At 31.5% G+C, this 22,118-nt stretch overlaps 1 protein-coding gene across 8 annotated transcripts in view; it reads left to right on the plus strand.

Moving 5' to 3' along the window:
- The window catches only part of LOC148628825 (F-BAR domain only protein 2-like), a 34,061-nt gene that overhangs the window by 1,744 nt on the left and 10,199 nt on the right, over window positions 1-22,118 (plus strand). Inside the window, exons 2-21 of one of the 8 annotated variants that reach the window (XM_088595264.1) lie at window positions 1,161-1,252; window positions 2,850-2,924; window positions 3,451-3,592; window positions 4,178-4,249; window positions 4,789-4,869; window positions 6,589-6,613; window positions 7,004-7,083; window positions 7,464-7,562; window positions 8,187-8,283; window positions 9,690-9,800; window positions 10,690-10,707; window positions 11,940-12,023; window positions 13,543-13,636; window positions 14,991-15,002; window positions 17,028-17,043; window positions 18,493-18,601; window positions 18,929-19,056; window positions 19,551-19,618; window positions 20,426-20,577; window positions 21,821-21,990. In XM_088595264.1, the coding sequence (XP_088451390.1) occupies window positions 1,161-1,252; window positions 2,850-2,924; window positions 3,451-3,592; window positions 4,178-4,249; window positions 4,789-4,869; window positions 6,589-6,613; window positions 7,004-7,083; window positions 7,464-7,562; window positions 8,187-8,283; window positions 9,690-9,800; window positions 10,690-10,707; window positions 11,940-12,023; window positions 13,543-13,636; window positions 14,991-15,002; window positions 17,028-17,043; window positions 18,493-18,601; window positions 18,929-19,056; window positions 19,551-19,618; window positions 20,426-20,577; window positions 21,821-21,990 (1,725 nt within the window). The remainder of the gene's footprint in view (window positions 1-1,160; window positions 1,253-2,849; window positions 2,925-3,450; window positions 3,593-4,177; window positions 4,250-4,788; window positions 4,870-6,588; window positions 6,614-7,003; window positions 7,084-7,463; window positions 7,563-8,186; window positions 8,284-9,689; window positions 9,801-10,689; window positions 10,708-11,939; window positions 12,024-13,542; window positions 13,637-14,990; window positions 15,003-17,027; window positions 17,044-18,492; window positions 18,602-18,928; window positions 19,057-19,550; window positions 19,619-20,425; window positions 20,578-21,820; window positions 21,991-22,118) is intronic. The other 7 variants (XM_088595284.1, XM_088595268.1, XM_088595290.1 and 4 more) reach the window with 7 other exon arrangements.

The raw sequence follows: 22,118 nt of genomic DNA on the forward strand, positions 1-22,118 counted from the left end.
CAGCCATATTCACTGGTATCTCCCTTTCAATGCACTTGCTCTGTCACAACTTGTAATATACCTAATTAGAATCAATTAGGAATAATTATCATGCTTGCTTTATTTCAATTATGATTTGAATATTTTTTTTTAATGGAGACCACACTTTATGTATTAAATCCTGTGGCATTTGATGAAACCAAAGCTTTGAATCTCATTGAAAATGGCAATGAGCTAGAATTATTAAACAAAAAACATTTGAATTTTTTCATACACAAAGTGCATAGTGTTGATCTTGTATGATATCATATTTACATTCAAGGGAAAACACTGATGAGTTTATTGACTATACTCGACATCACATAAATAACATACTGTTAAAATTTGAATAAAAATATTTTCTACGACTTGACTTGTCTTAAATGACTTGCTCATTCGTTCAGCCAGACGGCTTCTCCCTAAACATTGAATCGTTAAATTCCGGTCAGATTTGAATTCTCGGTGCCAATATTTACATTGTAAAAAGTCGGCCATGTTTACAGTGATCGGGTTGCTAGGAGATGTTGTTTACGTTTAAATGGTTTGTCCAAAAACCGAAGAACCCAGAATGCATTTCAGCGTTATTCCGGATATCTCGGATTTATTTTACGCGAACAACGTACAATACAGAGAAGTTGATCAAGCAGATGATTGTCACCGGAGTTCGACGGGAACTTACGTGTAAACAAATCGTCCCGTAGAAACCAACATGGCGGATATTAGTATGGGATTTTCCCGTAAGGATTTGTTACGCATGATTTAAGCTAATAAGCGACTTGTTTAGGGGAGAAGCCGTTTGACTAAACGAATGAGCAAGTCATTTAAGACAATTTAAACGACGGTAGGTGTCAATAAAGTCATAGAAAATATTTTTATTCAAATTTTAACAGTATGTTATTTATGTGACGCCGAGTATAAGTAGAATACTTCTTGTATTATAGTCTGTGGTACAGACTATGACAGGTATAGTTTTTGATAAGAATTTTTTCTTCCAGAGTATTAAAAGATAAGTATTTCATATATGAGGCTATTACATTTCTTAAGTTAAAGTGGTGAGATTCACTTGTCAACCTTTTTAACTGGGTACAAAATATGTTTTCGAAGTTGTCATTGATAAATCATTACTTTGTTTTATTTTGTAGGGAGAAAAGAATAATGGCTTTTATGTGCTTTACCATAACATGAAACATGGCCAAACGGCTTCCAAAGACTTCATCGATTTCTTAAGAGAAAGGTAAATTATTGTAATGTGCATGTATAAATAAGAAAAAAAATATCATGATAGTCTCTAATAATAATAAAGAGGCTAAGAGAAATTGGGGTTTATTGACAAATACATAAGAAGTGATAACATAAATGACACCAATCAACTTGTATCTTGAGACAAAACGTTGGAGGTGCATTTCGGTTTATTGCATAGAGAATTTTGCCTCGTCCAGGTAAAGACAGGTTTTCCCAAATTCTATTTTAAGCCTTTGGGTCATAAATATGTCAATCATATTTATTGTTGTAAAAACTAGATTATCATCAATCAGGATGTGTTAAAAATGGATTAAAAAATCATGGACATAAAAGACAATATAAATGATTTCTAATTACATTAAAATAAACAAGCATCTAGGTGAACAATGACTTCTGACCACATGCCGAACATCACCTTATGATGCGGCTTGAGGTTCGGCTTGGGGTATTTTTTGTCCCTATTTAAATTCTTCCGACTACAAATGATTATCAATGTAAATTTAATTTTCTTTAATGAGCTGAACAGTTTTGAGTGAGCTTGGATTACTAGGCATAAATATTACACGAAAATTAAAAGTCATTCATTCAGTACAATGTCTAATGAAATTCAACTACCCTAAGGTGCCCCATACTATCCACACTTCATAGGAATATATCGAGGTCAATGACGCGTATAATACACAACTATCAGTGTACAATGAACAGAGGAATAAAAACACACAGACCATTTCAAAAGCCCACAAACTGCAAACATTGATGAATATTACACTGAATCCTGGCTGAAATATGAAATATGGGATTTGCTTTCGTAGAAAGGTCAGGAAATTACTTGACTATTTATAGATGAGAAACAAGTGGTTTTACTTATAAATACACACAACGTAAAGAAGGTCAATAAACAAGACAAACACAATATATATTATTATTTATTGATAAAAGAACAATACAATGAGAAGGTCTATAACAATTAAATACCAGATCAGAAATGTTGAACAGTGATATCCCTGATTGATCCACAGTATCGTCATCTTACCTGAACTCACACTTCCGGTGAAATCGTAATTTCGGTTATGAGAATAGCCTGGTTATTTGCATAATTTTTACTGGCAAATAGGCTATGCAATTAAGCGGAATCCACTGTAGTATAATTTGACTATTTGCACCATCAGAATCAAGGAAAACAAACAAGATTTTCTTCAATATCATGCTGCACCATTAGATCAAATAATGGTCTTTCCAAATGGAGTAGTCATCCTTGAGTGATATTTTATTGTCAAATCGTTGGGTTTTTGACATGCATGTTTCTGATTTTTTCCCATTTTGCCAGATTCTTACAAATATTTACACTTAACATTATCTGTCAAACAACCTTTCAAAATAAAGAGGACATTATATTAACGGACATCAACGATAAAACAAATTTTGAAAAAAAAAGTACAATATGGCATTGATATCTTAAACAATTTTAATGATTAACCATAATAAATACACAAGCTATTTTTGATAAGTAGATTAGATAAATTTATTTATTTATGTGACATAGCTTGTAATTCTAGTAATTAATGATGTAAAAAAAATGTCTTTTTCAGCTGTACAGTAGAAGAGACCTACAGTAAATTGTTGACTAAATTAGCTCGCTCTGCTGCAAATAACAGTCAAACTGGGTGAGTTTAGAAAAATGATGACACTCAAGATGAAATTTGATGTTAAATTATTTCATCTTCACACTATTCTCTGGACATTCAAGCAGATGCATCCTAACCTTTTTTAATATGACTGCAAAAAAATTGCTGTCGTATAATGGTATTGCACTGTTTTAGTCCGTAGACTCTTGATTTTCGTATAGTAACATCAGTATTAGTTAGTTGATCTTTATAACAATTTGTAACAAGGTTCCAGACCATTTAAGGAAGGCTAATATTAATTTTGTGGGTTATCATATGGCCTAACTAAGGAACCAATAACAAGCATGTCATAGAATTTAGCGTTTTATTTATTTTTGATCCAATTTTAAAAATTATTAATTTTGTGGGTTATCATATGGCCTAACTAAGGAACCAATAACAAGCATGTCATAGAATTTAGCGTTTTATTTATTTTTGATCCAATTTTAAAAATTTCATATTATTACTCGTGTCATATTTTCATTTATTTGTGATGGTTTTTTTTTTTATTATTATTATTTTTTAGAACATTTGGCCCTTTCTGGACTGTATTGAAGAGTTTGGTAGAGAAACTATCTAGTTTGCATATGCAGCTAGTATTGACCTGGAATGATTTGATAAAAGATGTAAGCAGATACAATGATGAACAACACAAGCGTCACAAAGCAGTAAGTTTTATTAGGGAATTACAATATTTTAAAAGAGGTCAAGAGAGAATCGATTATTACAAAAAAAATACTTAATTGTTAGAAATCAAATAGTAAAGACCTTAAGTGTAAGTCCCTGTAAGAATCAGGCAAAATGTGAAAAATCAGACACATGCATGTAAAAAAATCCACCGATCTGACAATGTAATATCACTCAAGGTTACTTTCTCTATTTGAAATGACCATTATTTGATCTCTGCATCACTGGGTTTGCCCCAAAATTTTTCAATAGAATCTTTGAAAAAAAATGAGGTTTTTGACAGAGTTATCTGCCTTTGAAATGTTCCTTTTCAGTGCATTTCAATGAAATTGTAACTCAGTGGTCCGACATAATATTGAAAATCTTCAAATTCCACTATCAAAATGATGTTTCATACCATGATTCTCACCCACTACCTGATTCTTACAGACTGACACTTAAGACTTTATTATGATAATTGCATCAGTGTTAAAGAACTGAAGTTTTTTCCATTACATGAAATAAATGAAGAATGTTTTTGTTTTCAATGAGTTTGGTTTGTTAAAGTTAAATTCTGTCTTTTGTAGATAAAAGATGGAGAAGCTAGTACTTTAGAACAAGTTACTGCCATACAAAACAATACCACTGCACTTCACAAGGTGAGATTACAATATTGTCAATAATGCGGTTATATTAAAACATGTTTAATTTGTTTGTAGTTGGTTGTATAAACTCTTGACAAATTAAAGGAAATATTCATAGGCTTAGATTAAAATTGCTTCTATGGGTGAGTCCCCTGGCAAAAAAAACCTTCCTTAACATCTCTTAGATAACATCCATTGAGTTTAATGAATTTTATTGTGGGTAATGAAAATACCCAGGTCTATATAATTGCCTAGATTGTATTGTTCCAACAGAGCATTATACCTTTGGAATTTAAAGGAAGTACCATCTTAATATGTTCCTTGTATAACTCCACATAAACCAATCAAGGGATTTTGTTAATTCTTGCAAAGTGAGATAATCTTATATAGGGTTTCACATACATTTATTTTCTATAAGTGTAGTCAATTAGCTTTAATTTAATTGTTTCTAAGGCCTTAGAAATGTTTGTTAAAATCATATTGAATCAGGACAGACAGTTGTATAAATGCTGATACCATAAAAGAAAATCAGTATTAAACTTATTTTAATGTAGGCTAAGGAATTGTACCATGCAAGATGTTTAGAGCTTGAGAGACTGAAAAGAGATAATGCTGCTCAAAAAGATATTGAAAAGGTTTGTTGTAATCAAAGCATAATTTGAAATGTCCTGGACTTCTTGAAATTTTAAATCAGTGTTCCAATTGAGGAAAAGCAAAAGTCCTAAAAAAATGTTCAATATAAGGAGTAAAGATCTATGACCTAGCTGAAGGAAATTTCAAAGGTCCTAGGTCAGAAATTGGGGGTCTCAAATTTGAAAACATGCTAATTTTAACTCCTGCCGAGAGAGTTCTCTTGCAGTACTTCTGAAGTAGCTGTACTGTATATATTATTCTTGTCACGTGTTCAGAGTCATTGTAATACTGTCGTCTTTGTTTCTTTTGTCCATCAATATTCATTATTAGAGAATTGTAGAAGTAATTGATATTTTCTTACATGGCATCATATGTAAAGACTATTATTGCTGCATTTTCCGGATTATAAGTCAATATTTTTTTTCAGAAAAGTGTCAGCCTCAACTTATCATCCCTTTCGACTTATCAAAGGATTTTTCAAGAAAAATCTGAATCCGCAGTGCATTTCATTAGATTTGTTTAGTTCACTTTTGATTGCTTTAATTAAAAATTTTTGGTAAACTGCAATCAACAGAAGCCGTCACTCAAACAGTCAAACTGGCAATTGAATTAGAATATTATTGATCATTGCCGCTGTCCTTTATGAATGAATATGATGATGTTAATAAAAACCCTGAAACTTTGAAACTGTTAAAATATATCAATAAACTCTAGAAGATATGTTAACAAAACTCTTTTCTTAACTTGGAAAACATTATTGAATGTTTTGGAGTTATCGATCCTTTAATATGCAAATTTATACCCATTTACAGTATGTCATAACACATTCGCATGTGGCTCAAATTATAATTCAATTAAGGTATTATCTAAATGGCTAGCTAATTGCAACCAAATTTGCAGGTAACAATTATTCTTTATTGTATTTCATAATACCGGGTAATATTGTTTCTAATAACCGCTCTTAATTATGAGCAATTCATCAAACGAATGTCCCACTTATTTCACACATGGCTGCCTACGTTTGACATGTTTGCAATTTCTTGCTCCTGATGATCAATGGCTTCAGAGCCATTGACACGCCATTCAATAAAAATAATTGAACTCGCGGACAAAGTACACTTTAACAAAAACACAGATATTTATTTAATTCTGAAATCTTATACTCGGTAACATCGCTAGACTAATATGCTGTTGAAAACACACCGCTCAACTCGGATCTCTGCTGATACATATCATATAAATGCACACGTCTGACCTTCAACTCATCTACCGAAGTCGACTTATCTATGTTTTTTTCGTTGATTTTGGTCAAAATTGGGCAATTCAATTTATACTCCACATCAACTTGTAGTCCTGAAATTCGGTATATACATTCAATATAATATACCATTTAGGCAATGAATACATGTATATGAAGGACTATCGGTCATGGTTGTTGGTACATACTTTAGCTTTTTTACAATAAAAAAGTTCCTGACAATTCCATAAATCGCCTTGGGTATTGTGAAGACCAGTGCTGTTGATCAAAATCTTTGAGATTTTAATGCATGACTCACAACCCACATCGTTAGACACACCCACTTAAAAACACAAAAGTTTGGTAGAAAACCTCCAAAATATACTAATTTTCAGTATTTACAATTTGTTTTGCTTCAAAAAATGGCAATGATTGACTTTGAAGCTGACTGCTGTATTTTTTGTTTTCATTCTTTATTTTGTAGTCAGAAGTCAAGTACAAGAAAGCAAGTAAGTAGAGATGTAAAAGATGAACTCTCTCATCAAAACCTTCTTTAATATTATACTGTAATCCCCAATCATTAGAGTGGAGGCTGTATTGCTATCACATTGTCTGTCAGTCCATCAGTTGCACTTTTCTGTCGCAGTTTTCTCAGCTTCTATTAGAATGATTCTAAGATGCATGTATTTGGTGTATTGCTTTTGTATGATGACTTGAACCATGTCCCCGCCTTATTAGGCATGATAAGTTGATTTGGGTATTCTAAGCACAACTTCACTTGCAGTATCTTATTTTAATTTTTAGCAAATGGGTATATTGAGAGATTGCATAATCACTTATATATGCTACATTATGATTAATTCTTTTGATTAAGTTCTTCATATATTCTTAATGTTTAGGTGATGACTACAAGTCACTACTGGAAAAATATGAAACCATCAGAAATAATTTTGAGAACAAGATGATGGATTCCTGTAAAGTAAGTTGTTGTTTAGCTTCTTTTACTACATACTCACTTCACCCATTATACAAGGTAAACAACCAAATTTTCATCAAATTTAGTGCATGGTAGCAACTTAATGCAGATGTTAAACCACTTAAAGTTAGCGTCAAATAAGAAACATGTCCATCTGTCTGTCAACATTTTTTGTTGGCATCTCATCACAGAAATAAAAGGGTTTTTCAGAAAATATCAGGTGTAGGCTGAACAAATAGTTTAAATGACTGACATATTTTTTTTCTCCAATGTCTCAGTTTACTTTATGGTAAACAGTAGATTTTTTTGCCAAAAACTTATAATGTTTCAATCTCCTTAACTTCAATGAAATTATATGTGTATCTTTTTAAAATATTTTATAGCATTTCCAAGAGGTTGAAGAAGAACATATATGTCAAATGAAGGATTTTATTGACACATATGCAAAAGCTTGGGAAAATGAACATGCTTTACGAGGACAGGTAAATATAAAGGAATTTTTGTATGATCTTAAAAAACTATTTCTGCAAAAATTTTCACACAATGACATCTATCAGATTTATTTTATCATTGTTTGAAATTTTACCATTATCTCTGATGGAGATGTGCATGAAGGAATATAATTATTGTCAGATGCCTCTAAAGGTTAGTAGTTAAACTGAAGGGTTAAACTTTTTTAAAAGACAATTTGAAGCAGGGATATTCTTTTTTTTGAGCTTGTTCACATTATTTTTTGTTTGTTTGCATTTTTTAATCATGATCATATTTAATAACTCATTGAGATTCATATTTTATGTTAAGGCATCAGCCAGCTCTGATTTTCAAAGTAACAAACAACAAACCTTATTGTATTACCCTACCGGTGCACCTGGTCCATGCTCCCAGTTTTTAGTGGAGTCCAAAGTTGCTCATTTGCTTTTGTTACTTTGTATGTATGATTTTAGTTACTTTATTTTCTTTGTTGTGTATGTCTGTTTTCCATGTCGGGTCTTAGTTCCTGGATTGCATTCTTTTGATTACTGCTATACCTTGGTTCCCTTCATTACTCTTTTAGTAGTCGACCCAGCCATACATTACAGTGACGGTGTACATGTTTGTTATTTTAGGTTCATCATGAGTTCAAGACCACTTGTGATGAATGGACCATTGAAAAATTACTGCAATCATTTGTGAAGTCTAAACAGACAGGAACAGTTAAACCAGGTTTGTCATCAAATGGATTAAGAATTACCAGTGTTAATGACATGTGGTGCTGCCAGAAAACAAAATTTTAATATTTTTTTGACACATGTAGAGAAATTTTCAGCTTAATCATAAAAAACTGCTTGTCAGTAAAATAATCTGTTGACTTAGATAACTTTTTGCCACCTCCTTCCTTTCAATCTGTCTCATGTTCATCTTATTCATGAATGCAGAAATAACAGTGTATTGTTTTTAGGTAGATTTTTCTAATTGTTTCATCTACTGATTGTACAGGTTTTTCATCTTGTATTTTTTTCAATTATAAAATCATATACTCCAGGGAAAAACCAAGTTTCTTAACCTAGTTTTTTTTTTTTTTAATCTTTGAAGTAGTTAACTACCTCATTGTTAATTTCATTTAAAATAACTTGATTTGGATTTGCATCATAGTTTCAATTGAATAACTAGCATTTTTAATCTAGTTTTGTTACTTTTCTCAGCTGTTCAAAGCTGGGAGTATACAGGTACATGTATATTTATTTCCAAATCCTGTATATTGTTGATGTGAATTGAAACATCCTGTTAAAGCTTGTCCAATTATTTACAGCACACATTCTATTTTTGTTTTGAAATAGAATGTAACCATGTTTGATGAATGCATGATTAAAAAGGCAGGAAAAGTTTTTATTTTTCTTTCATATTATGTCCATTTAGTTTTATGTAGAATGTTTTTTGCTGACATTTTATTTTGCAATATTTTGGTTGTCTCTATGGTATTAGCAGTGTACTTAGGCATGGAATCTTCACTTTTCATTGAAGTTTTAATTGGATAACAATTAGACATAAATAGATGATATTGATGTCAAATGTTAAGCAGTCAAGTGCACATTTCCTAGTGTATTTTGACTGAAAAATCATTGTTAAGAAGTAATTATATGAAAAATTAGCATGTTTATTGATGTGTGTTTTTTAATTTTATTATGATTTTGATCAGACCAATACTTGACCTATAGCACCTAGATTAGAATATGTTTTTCATGGTTGTGGCCTTAATGACATGCCTAGTGCCTTTATAGCAATCTACTTCAAGGTTATACATCAAACGTGTGATTGATTCATTTTTCAATATTTTTTTAGAAGATTCTCTTAAAAGATTAGTTATGTGATGCAGTCACAAGTAACATCTTTAGAACAAATAACTCACCATATCGTGTTATAGAAGCATAAATTGTAAACAAGTTGGTCTGTAGTAATAATACATGTATTTATGGTAAAAAAAAGCATATTTCATTTTTACTTTCAATACTCCAAGTGTTGTACTAACTTAATAATTTATTTGGACATTAATTAGAGCAAAGTAATTCTGTTAATAAATAGGAAGATTTCACACTTAGATAGTAGTAATTATTATCTTTTTGTGTTTATAGGTCCATTGGAATTCATGGAACCTGATCTGTCCAGTTTACCCCCACCTAGGCCAATGTCACCAGATCCAACTGACGAGAAAAGACATAGTTTTACAGAGAAAAACAGACAAGGTAAAGAAATCAAGAACAGCATGGGAAACTGAAATAATTTGTTTGTCTTTCAAAGTTACTTGCATTGTTTGTCATTGTTAATAGAGGCAGTTTAGATGCAGCTATGTCACTGTTAGGCCAAATAAAAAATATGTGCGTTTATGTTTTCTCTACCTACCCCAGCATTTTTGTGGACATTTTGGCAGAAGCACTGTTAAACTTCAACTCAAGGTAAAAAAAAATATTGTAAAAAATGAAATCTCTACCTACCTACCTTATTTAGTTATTAAATTCTGAACAGACATATTTTGCTTTTGGCATTAATATTTGAGTGGGAAAAATTTAAATGTGCATTTTGCGTAATAATGTTTTGATAAAAATAATTCTGTGAAAAATGTTGATTGTCAAAGATTGAAAAAAAACAAATTATTTCATTGGTCATATGTTGTAACTACTACTAACACAGACTTTCTATGGCGGGTGTTATGCTGGTTATAGACACAATGTTTTTTTCTCTATGTGTGAAGGATATTATAGAATTAGAACACTTCATACCCACTTTACTTTAGTATTTTGTTTTAAATGTTTTGGAAAAGTCAGGCGTCTCAGAAATTCAGAATTATATTTCATTTCTTTCAGTGGAGGTTTTTTTTATTTTGATTTCTTTAATTCAAGGACTAGTTAATTTTCCGAATTAATAAAGATAAAATAAATGAAGCAGAACAGTTTTTTTTTTCTCTGCAAATGTATTGGCTATAACAAATGATCACATATACATGAATTTTTAATTCCAAATTATACTGAATTGAAGTGATGTGATTAAATTTGTCAGATTAAGGTACATTTACAATAATTTGAGTTTACACCTTTGTTTTTCGAGCAATATCCACAAGTTTATTATCTTTTTCAGAGATGATACTTTTACCTGGTGTGTATTTCTTTTCTGTCCCTTTACCCCGCCCTTCATAATTCATCAACAGTTTACAATAATATGCACTAGTTCAAAGCTTTCAAAAGTTAATTACAAAGTTACTAATAATGGGTACTTCTATATAAAAGATTTGTGATAAAAATAGTTTACTGGTAATATGTAAACAGTTAAACTACTTAACTGAACTTTAGGAGACTTCAAGGGTCATACAACACAATTTCTCTGGAACCTGCTATTCTGCCTAATGATTGAATAATTTGTCATTGTGGCTTATTAATAAAGGCTGTTAAATAATTTCATCATCGAACTTTAAAAGTAAGCATTAAAAGTCCAAATACCTGAATACTTTGTGGTTCATTTTTCGTTCCCCAGTTGGATAAGGTATACAGTGATTGTCATAGGCTGTTGTCTGTCACACTTACATTTTTTGTCCCCCAGTTGGATAAGGTATACAGTGATTGTCATAGGCTGTTGTCTGTCACACTTACATTTTTCGTCCCCCAGTTGGATAAGGTATACAGTGATTGTCATAGGCTGTTGTATGTCACACTTACAATTTTCATCCCCCAGTTTGATAAGGTATACAGTGATTGTAATAGGCTGTTGTATGTCACACTTACATTTTTATAGTACGTAAACAACTACTCAACTTAAATAATAAATACACACAGGTAAAACACAATTGTTACATTAGTTACATTAACTGTGGAAGAGTTATGGCCATTTTTTGGCTGAATTTCACATGTGAAAATCGGGTAATAGTATGGTGAATGTTGGTTTGGGGGTGGGAAAATTATTTTCATAACATTTTTCTCAGCAACTACTAATAGCGGTTTCTTTTTATTCGGTATGCAGCATCAGGGCGGAATCCCATATCATTGAATCAATTACAGGCCTGTCAGACAACTACTTCCTGTTTAATGAAATTCGGCTACTGTCTTTGACCTATTTTTCACTCGGAAAATTAGCAGTACAGGGATGTATTTGATTACATAACTTTTTCTGATTTTTCTAGTATGTTTATTTCCACTTAAAAATTAGAAGATGGTATTTCTGAGAAATAAATAACAAATTGAATTTAGGATGATATGGGAGCATTATACAAATCGTACTCTTGTGTGTTTTTGCATTGCATGTTTCTTTATTTAAAAGTTCACACCTTCCAATAACCTAGCAACAAACAAAAAATCAACCCATTATTGTACATTGATGTCAACCTTACTTTACAGACTCGACAGGAAGTCAGAGTCCGGTACCATCAGATCAACCTGGTCCACTTAGTCGAAGTGTAAAGTTACGAGTTTCCAAAACATGTAATTAGTCTCACTCTGCCTTGTGGTTAATCGGTTGTGTGTCTCTAATTTTAGTTGGTGTGTCAGTGTGTGTGCATGCGTCTTATGTTTTACTTTTAATGTTTTTGTCAGATTTTTGTAGTTTATATTTTGCTATAGCTGACTAATTATGTCATTTTTCTATATAGTGAATAGCTAGTAGCTGTACTGTTGCTTTACTTATAAGAGCTTATTTTATCATACTGCTTGAAGATGTAATTAAGTAAAGCATGGGACCAAATTACAATGAATATATTTATATATATCTAACAAGATTTTCAATTTAAAACTTTAAAGCACTTCAAGATCTGTTTTTAAAAAAGTTCAGTCATGATTTTTTTCCGCTATTTCAAGTCCGGATTTTACTGTTAAGATTATTTTTTTACTGTATATTTACTTCCAATTTGACAATTTCTGCTTTGTTGGTAGACCTCGTAAAATCATTTCTGAAAGTCATGTAATTATTTTAGTTCACCTTCTGTTCTTTCATGATCTTTTAACTTTTCTTCCTTTTATAGATTATTGTCCGTTTCTATATGTTTTAGGTTGCCCTTACCTGTTTACTGATAATATTATCTACATACCTTCCTGGTGATAGTAACCCTACTGTCTAGATCATTATTAAAGTACACAAGGCTAAAAATTCGTTAGTTCAGTCTTTAATGTGGTTTCTATGCAATATATATTTATGTGATTTTCTACGAAACAATATTTTGAAATAGAAATGAAAATTGTGCACATTGTTGACAACCATACTCCTTAGACTAAGTTTAACGGTAACACAGGATTTTAATTTTGTAAGAAGATAAATATCAAAACTTGCCCAATACACATTTTCTTAAACTTATCACCACTTTGCTGCTTTGCTTGTGTTTTAATTTAATAATAAAGTAATTTTATATATTTTTAAACTTGTCTTACAGGTGTATGCATGATTGATGTATTTTATTCTTTTTTAAGAGTTTGAAATTAAAGAGTTAATTTGTATTACAATAATGCATCCTTATTTTTTAAGTTTGAAATTTGTTAAAAGTTTCTGCCTGATATTATTTTTATCTATTACATTGTAATGATTTGTTCTGATATAGACTATACCCTTTCCATATTTATATGCATTGGGAACTAAAGAATTTTGTATTCTTTGTCTTGTTTTCATTTTTAACATCATTTTAACCTACAGTGTTTGTGACCAAAAAATAGATTAGAATATTAGTTAAATCTTTCCGGTGTATTTCAACTGCAAAAGTTAATGGATTTGTTACTATGCATGAATTTTACTTCGTACTGGATAACAATTCAATCCAATCATACAATATGAAGAATAAATGTTATCTCCCTTCAATGTTATTCTCTCCCTTGATTGTTACCTTAGTCGAAGTAAACCAGTTGATTTTCATGCATGAATCCAGATCTCATTCCTACATTGTTTTTTATACTTTAATTCCTTTATGGTCATTGTACTACAATTAATGACATAAACTTTTATTTTGTTCCTTTGAAGGGTTTTTGAAGAAGAATAGAAAGAAAGAAAAGAAAAAGAAGAAAAAAGATAAGGATGATAAAGGAAATGATGATAAAGCTGACACAGAATCAGTGTAGGTTAACAATGTGATGGTAGTTGTTTTAAAATTTAAAAAAGGGGAATGTATGGGGAAAATGTTATGGTTGTTCCAATTAAGTATATGATACTTCTGTCAAACATTTTTTTGCCAGTCGTCTTAACAAGAGACATAATTTTAAGCATTTTGACAACCACCTATGTTAAAAGTGTCTCGCCCCATACCTCATTTGTTTTAATGGAACGGCCCTTAGAAAGACTGCAGCCCTCAGCTTTTGGAATTGCCATTGTATATGTATAATTCTTGAAGTTCTGTAAGTTTCATTGATGTAAATCTATAATTAGTAATATTATGGATAGAATTTTGCTTTTGTTTGATTAATAATCTGAGAGTTAAGAATTTGACAAATAGGTGTCTGCATTTAGCTATTTTGACAGACTTTATGTTCAGCTTGCATGTTTTGCACTGAAAGTAGCAAAAATTGGTCACTTTTTAAATCTGACATTACTTGATAATTGAACAGGTGATTTTAAAATCATATGTCAATTGTCATGTAATACAACATGTTCAAACTTTGTATGGTCAATAGCATGAATAAACAACTCTAATAATTGTATATTTCACCTTACCTGGTAGCAAGGTTTTCTCAGGTAGATGGATCTATATTGATTCTAAATTGTAGTCAGTAATTCTATAAAAAACAATGATAAGTGTTTGATAGATGCATAACTATTAATTATGCCAAAGTAAGTGATATATTGTGTAGTTGATATTGATTTGATGGTTGAAAACAAACACACAAGAAGTTAAAACCTAGCATTATTAATTTATAAATTCCACCTGATGTTGCTTTTGCTTATTTTTATCTTTTTTAATGTTTCACATTTAGTTAAGTTTATAATGTAGGGCAGTTTTATGTTTCACATTTAGTTAAGTTTTAAATGTAGGGTAGTTTATGTTCACATTTAGTTAAGTTTATAATGTAGGGCAGTTCATGTATCACATCTAGTTAAGTTTATAATGTAGGGCACTTTAAGTTTCACATCTGGTTAAGTTTATAATGTAGGGCAGTTCATGTTTCACATCTAGTTAAGTTTATAATATAGGGCACTTTTAAGTTTCACATCTAGTTAAGTGTATAATGTAGGGCAGTTGATGTTTCACATCTAGTTAAGTTTATAATATAGGGCACTTTATGTTTCACATTTAGTTAAGTTTATAATATAGGGCAATTTATGTTTCACATCTAGTTAAGTTTATAATGTAGGGCAGTTTATGTTTCACATTTAGTTAAGTTTATAATGTAGGGCAGTTTATGTTTCACATTTAGTTAAGTTTATAATGTAGGGCAGTTTATGTTTCACATTTAGTTTGTGGTTGAACATTTCAGTCCAGGGGCCAGGTAGTATAGCATGATGCTTGTTAGTTTTCCCAACCTCCCAAAAATACCTATCAGATTTGGCACATATAAAGACATATTGCATTTACCCCTTATTATGTGGCCTTGTTAATAATGTAATTAATTTATAAGTTTCATGAAATTTTCAAAAGCTTTTATAGATTTCAGTAATCTTTATTTTAATTTTTTTTTTCATATTTGAAAATTAGTTTAATTTCATTTTTAATAATTTTATACTTAGATGAAAGGTCAGGAAATGAATTGCTTTACAAATTATTAAGAGATTTATCTTTAATGTATCAAAGAGTTATTGTCATTTATTTTGACGTTCAAAATATTTCATTTATGATTCAATATCCTGGCATGTCCTAATCCTGGTCCCATGCTTAGTTTTTATATGACCCCAAAATTTTGCAGTTGTATATGGCATGGCACTTTCATCCATTTTGCTGTCCATTAAACTGGATTGCACTCACTCAAATAGTATTTGATAGATCTTGATAAAATTTCAAAACAAGATTCCATTGCATAATAGGAAGATCAGTATTCATTATTGGTGTTATTGCCCAAAATGTGAACCAATCAGGGACCAAAACTAGTATTTCATAAAATTCAACTACATAACTCAAGTATAAATATATAGTCTCTAAATTCTTGAAGCACAATATTCTATACTACAAATTGATTTTAGAGGGTTACCTGAACTGTTGAAATTGGGAGCTTAATAAGGCCAAAAACAAGCATTTCCAGACTACTATATGAGAAAAAGTTTATGGATATTTATAAAAATGTTCCATAAAGACTTTAAGGTTCCATACCACAAAATATTTAAAGATATTTGGGGTTCTATGGAATTGTGCCACCAGATTCCATATCGCAATAGGAAGGTTGTGATGGATTTTTAGGGTTAAAGTCCTTATTGTTTAGGCATAGGGGCCAAATGGGACTAAAATCAAGCTTTTTATGGGACTTAAGTGTATTACTCAATATATGTGTTATGGATTTCTAAGATATTGTATCACAATGTTCCAATTTAACTCGTGATTTGTGCTATGGATTTATATCATATTGTATCACAAGGTCCATAGTAATGAAGTAAAGCTGGTATTCATTTTAAGGGTGATCTCCATTGCTATAAAAGGGGTAAAATAATAAACATTTTCTGAACTTTGCATTCAGTCGAGTAATCACAATCCAAATTAAGAGCTGTATTAAGCTTGAATGTTTTGTCCATACTTGTCCAAATTGCTCAAGGTTTAATCTCTGCTGGTGTATCAAGCTGTGCCCTGTGAAGCATTTTATAATTGTACAGATTGTATGTCTTACATTATTAAACTATCTTGTAATTACAGTAATTTCCTAGCTCACTACCTTATGATGCCTGCATTTCAGAAAAGTTTTAACACCCAGTTTAATGTTTTTTATTTCATAGAAATGGCATATACATGTATTTTGAGTATAAAATAAGTTTTACCTATTATTTTAAGTTTTTTACCATACTATAGGTAGATTTTATACCATGGTAGTTATTATTCCTTGCCACACATAGTGGGAATGTTTTGTGTGATGCCATGTATGTCTGTCCGTTCCCCAGTGGTTTTCACCATTGTTTAGTACTTTAAAATATGGATTAATTTGATTTTTAGCAAAATCTCTTTTAAAATGTGTAATTTCCAGATGAGGTATTTGAAGGTTGTTTTTTTTTTCACAGTTGTTTAATACTATGAAATACAGATTTAAGTTCAGCAAAATCCTATTTATAGTGGTTTTTTTTTCAGTAATGCCATTTTAAACTTTTATCACCCCCCTTTGTTATGCCTGTTTGATTTTTTTCTTTGTACAATTTTTTGCCCAACAATGTGCAACATGAGTTTTCATTCTGTGTCATTAGATGCCATTTTTTTGCCATATAATTGCTTTTATATTGCAATACATGTATGTACTAATGCTGTCATTGAATCTTTTTGGGGAAAAGTATTCTTTGTTTTATATGTATATAAACATATTTCTTTTGTTTCTTTTTTGTAGGGATACTCTTGAAGGGGTAAGCATATTACTATTTATTATGTATTTTAGATACAAGTATAATATCAGCAATTCAATAATATAATACAAATACACCTCCAACAAATATTTTTTTGTCCCCCACCGCAACGTGGAGTGGGGACATAGAAATGCTGGTGTGCGTTCGTCCATCCGTGCATCCAAAGCTTGTGGACGCAACTCCTCAGAAACGGCTGTACGGAATTTGACCAAATTTTGTAGGATTGGTTGTCACCATATTTAGTTGATCATACTTAACCGCTATTTTGATTCAACAATTTTTATGGGAGTTATGGGACTTTGTTTATTTTTCACGTTCTTTTTTTTGCGAATTTTGTTGTTGTTGTATGAAGAATTCTTAACCTAACTTGATTCATTAAGATACATTAACCTTGAATGGCCACATGGACTTATGAAAGCACATAAATTTTGAATCTGCTATTTATACAAGTGTCAAACATTTGTAATTCAACTCTTTCTACAGCGGCCCCGTGCAGGTCCGGGTGTTAAAAAAATAGGCCTGCAGCAGCGCTAAGCTTGTCGTAAAAGGCGACTAAATAGTGCTCAGAAACCTAGCCGGGGCTAGGCGCTCTGCCCACAGAGCAACTGGGATGTGTGCCCCAGGTGGTGGAATGGGGTACCCCTGGCGTGTTACATGCTGGGGTTGTCAGGCTATAATACGGAAAACCTGACCGCAAACCATAGTGGTGCACCGTGTTGGGAAAGATGCCACGTTCCTCGCATGTTAAAGAACCCTGCTGTGGTATTCGATAGGAGTAGGAACCTTTGCACTCCACCACAGGAGGCTAAATTGCCCGACCTTGCCCATCCCTCCTTTTTCCAGTGGCAATCAAAATTTGTCGATCCTATTATCCTTGTGTCCCATCCTTTTTTTCATTTCATGTTCATTTAATCATCCATTTCATGTTCATCGTCTGAATATAGCTGAAATATTGCTGCTCGGACGTTAAACCCCAACAAACAAACAAACAAACTTTCTACAGCGGCTGGGGACATATGGCTACGCGTAGCATTCTTGTTAGAGGATGAAAATCGAGAAATCACTCAGTCAGCTAAAATTTTACAGGAAGATTAGATATTATATGTAGATGTGCATAAAGGACAATTATTGTTCTCTTTGTGATTTCATGTGTGGGACAATCTGTAAATTCTATTAGAATTTTTATAAAATGGACAAAGAAGAGAATATGCTGTTCTGTGTCTTTCAATTTGTATTTGTAAGTGGAATACTGGGTCTATCAGTACCAGTGTATCTTTTCGGGGTGGCTACATCTGTAAAGCGTCTCAATGTGCTTAATGAAGACCTGGCAGTTTTACAATAATTTATAAACTATAAAAACTGGTTTTGGTTAATGGTGAATAAATATATGTAAAGATGAAACATCAAATACAGGTTCCAAGGAAATGAAAAGTGTGAATTATTTTACAGGATGATGTTTTAGTGGATGAAGATGGTTATAGAATACGACCAGAAAATCCATTGGAAAATAATGGAGATAAAAATAGTTGGAATTCTAGCGATTCTGATTCAGATTCAGGTGAGAATAATGTGATGAAGTCTGATGTGAATATTTCACATGTTGTGAATATCACTGAATAGAATCTGTCCTACATCATACATGTACCAATGTGTCCTACTTTGTTACCAAAGAACACCTGTGTAATTTTTTGGACATCTGTCTTTCAAGATTAAATTGCTCTCAACCAGTCAGTTTTAACTTGCTGCAATATCTATAACTTTAATGTGTAGTATAATTTTACAGGTTTATATATTTAACATAGTAAGTACTCAGAAACTTCCCTTGCTGCCTTGGATCTTCCACTATATGTAAATCTTTCATATTGTTCTTCTTCCTGCTGTTTAGATGATGAAAGTAGAAGGAAAATAAAGGTAGAAATCCGACCATTGAGTCCTAATGGCCCACTACAGGCTGGTACTGTGGATGAGATTAAAGAGAAAATGGTGGGATTGAGGTTATCTCCTACTGCAATGGTACGTCTTTAATCAAAGTTACAATACCTACATTTAAAATTTCAGTGAAACCTGTCTCTTTCCAAGTGCCTTTCCAACGGAGAGTAAAAGACCAGTAATCTATAAGTACAGGTTAATTTTACATAGAAGGCACTGCATAGAGATATTTTAATCATAGTTATTGCTGAATACAGGTTTGACTTGTATAGGTTTCTTATTTGATAAAAGATTTACTTCATATGTAATAACTAGTATAAGTAATGTAATAATTAGTATTAGTAATTAATAATTAGTATTAGTAATGTATCATAATTATCCTTTTTTAAATCTGATATCGATGATAACTAAATTTTGTTTTCAGTAATAAAATATATCTTACATATTTTACCTAAGGGTATATATGGATGAAGCCATAGATACAAAATGTTTTCCTTTGAATTGTGTTTTTGTAACAATGTAGTGAACTTGAATCTGTTGAAATGTTGTCACTTGAGCAGTATAATATTTATTTTCAGAGAAAAAGAGCACAGACACCAGTAGATAAGAAAATGAAACGGTCACAGTCTGAATCTGATACATTAGGGTTAATATTTATATTTTTTAATATTGATATTTGTTTTGATTAGTATCACTTTATCATGGTAGATACATAATTTACTCTTGAATAGCATTACTTTTATGTACTATTCTCTGTAAGAATTAGGCAGTGGGTGAATCATGGTGGGAAAAAACATGCAAGTCTTCTCATGAAACAGTATTCAGAAATTGAAATGCAGAAAATGGCATTAATTTTTTTAGTGTTAGTAAATCGAAGAATAAATTATATAATCATAATCAAAGGGAGATAACTCACTTTTCTGCTATTATTCTATTGTAACTTGAACTTGCTTTTCTTCATCCTCTGACACTTCTAAAACTAACGAACTGTCATGTCATCTTCAAAAGACCATAAACTATGTGCCCACATTTTCAGATTGGGTATTTTTCAATTTTACCTTCAATTCTTACTGATTCCAGCACTTATGTAAGGTAACACTCTGTCTATGCCTAGAAAATATACATGTTTATTATGAGAAAGGCACTACCTTCAATGCCAGCAAAAGATTTTTGTAGGTCTTATGAAGTTATTGGAAAACAGGGCAAATTGGCACAATTCTCTCTCTATAAGACCTACAAAAATCTTTCTAGTGCTATGTTAGGTAACACCAAAAGCAGATTTTTCTACAGCATCTTGTAAACGTCAATACAAACAGCTTTGCTGTCATGTTATCAGTAAATTTGTCATGTGATTTGATTTATATCATTACTGATTTTTATACTGATAGTTTCATCTCCTATTTTACAGTGACATTAAGCGGATTGTTTCTGATTAACTTCCTTTATTTTTCAGTGATAGCCGTCCTTCACAGAACTTGGACTTGCTTAACTTGGACTTTTTTAGTTCAACAGCCTCTACACCAACAGGAGGTGGCTATAACCTTCCTTCTCCTTTGTCTCCTATGGCAGACCTTACCAATAGTCTTTCTTCTGCTTCAAATCCAAGTAAGGGGCAATCAGCTCACTCACATTTGTCTGCATTAGAATCTATTGCTGTATTTTTATCAAAAGAAAACGTAAATTAACCATAAAAAATGAGCGGCAAAGCAGTTTATATATAAGCGTAAACTGCCCCAAAATTGGTTATTCAACCATAACTTGGTCAACAATTTAAAACAATCCTTATAATTTAATTTCTAATCGATTCCAAGACAAAACTAAGATTTGTCCTTTCATCAAAGCCTTATTTATTTTGGTATTCTTTGAACTGCTGACGAAACGACATCACAGTACCAAGCTAGTTCAATGATTATAACCTATCTTGCCCAGATGAGAAATAAACAATCAAATTATGTGGTATTATTCAAATTGATTAATGGCTATCACCAAATAAATGTTGAGTTTCAGACAAATGTAAGTGAGTATAAACATGGTGCCGATTAAACATTATGTAAATGAAGATTGTATGGTTTTTTTATTGATATTTGTCCTAAAATGTTTTCATTGGTCCTTGTGTGTTAAACATAGGATAATATTGAAGCCCAGAATTATGAAACTATTTTGGAGCCAACTGGTAGTTTATTAAAATAATGCCAAGTGTTGTACTTGACATGTTGTTAGACTCATGACTTGACATTTTAACCTCCAGTAGTTTTAATTCAGAATGATATATGCTTCCACAGTTTTTGAAGGCACTGCAGCACAATGAAGACAAATAAAGTAAATATGTCACTGCTGTTTATCCTGCTAACACTAGCACACAGTTCTATTTATTTTCAGAGATTTTGGATATAAGTATTATCTTCAAATACATATTGAAATCATGTTGGAACACACATGCTTATCTGTTTTTAGTATATTAAAATGCTGAGGTTCAATTTAGTTTGCATTTTTTCTTATGCAGTTCTCTCCCTTACCTGCTAAAAGATTTCAAATCATAGTGTTATATTGTAGATTTGTTTTGTTAACGAAATCAAATTTGATAAACAAATAATGATTCAATCTGGCATTTGATGCTCTCATGTTACAGTCCTTATGATATAGGGTGAAGATTTATGAATATTCTATAGGTAAATAATAGTTTGAAGTATTTTGAATTTTCTATAATGAAAAATTGTGTATATTGGTGCATGAAAAATTATTATTTCAAATCACTGATTACTTTTGATATTAAACTCAACAAGATAATTTTCTGTCAATTACATGGTCTTAAAAGTGCTAACATAATGAACACCTGTTGTTTTTACAGATACATCAGATATACTAAATGGCAGTATTAGTCCATCAACTAGTCTTCAATCCAAACCAGAGAGTGTGTCATCCAGTCAGATTACCTCACCATTAAATACTAGTTTTAATTTACCAGCACCACCTCAGAGGCCCCCATCCAGGACCTCAGGAATAGCACCACCGCCTCAGGTAAGCATATCATCAAGGTCCTTACCAAACACTAGGAATAATGCCACTTCAACACATAGGCACTTATAAGGACTATACTCTCAACACCAGGTATAGTGCCACTTCTACAGGTGAGCAATGTCATAGTT

Source organism: Perna viridis, chromosome 1, assembly GCF_037379345.1.
Source record: "Perna viridis isolate PV_CMFRI_1.1 ecotype Kerala chromosome 1, ASM3737934v1, whole genome shotgun sequence".
NCBI lineage: Eukaryota > Metazoa > Mollusca > Bivalvia > Mytilida > Mytilidae > Perna > Perna viridis.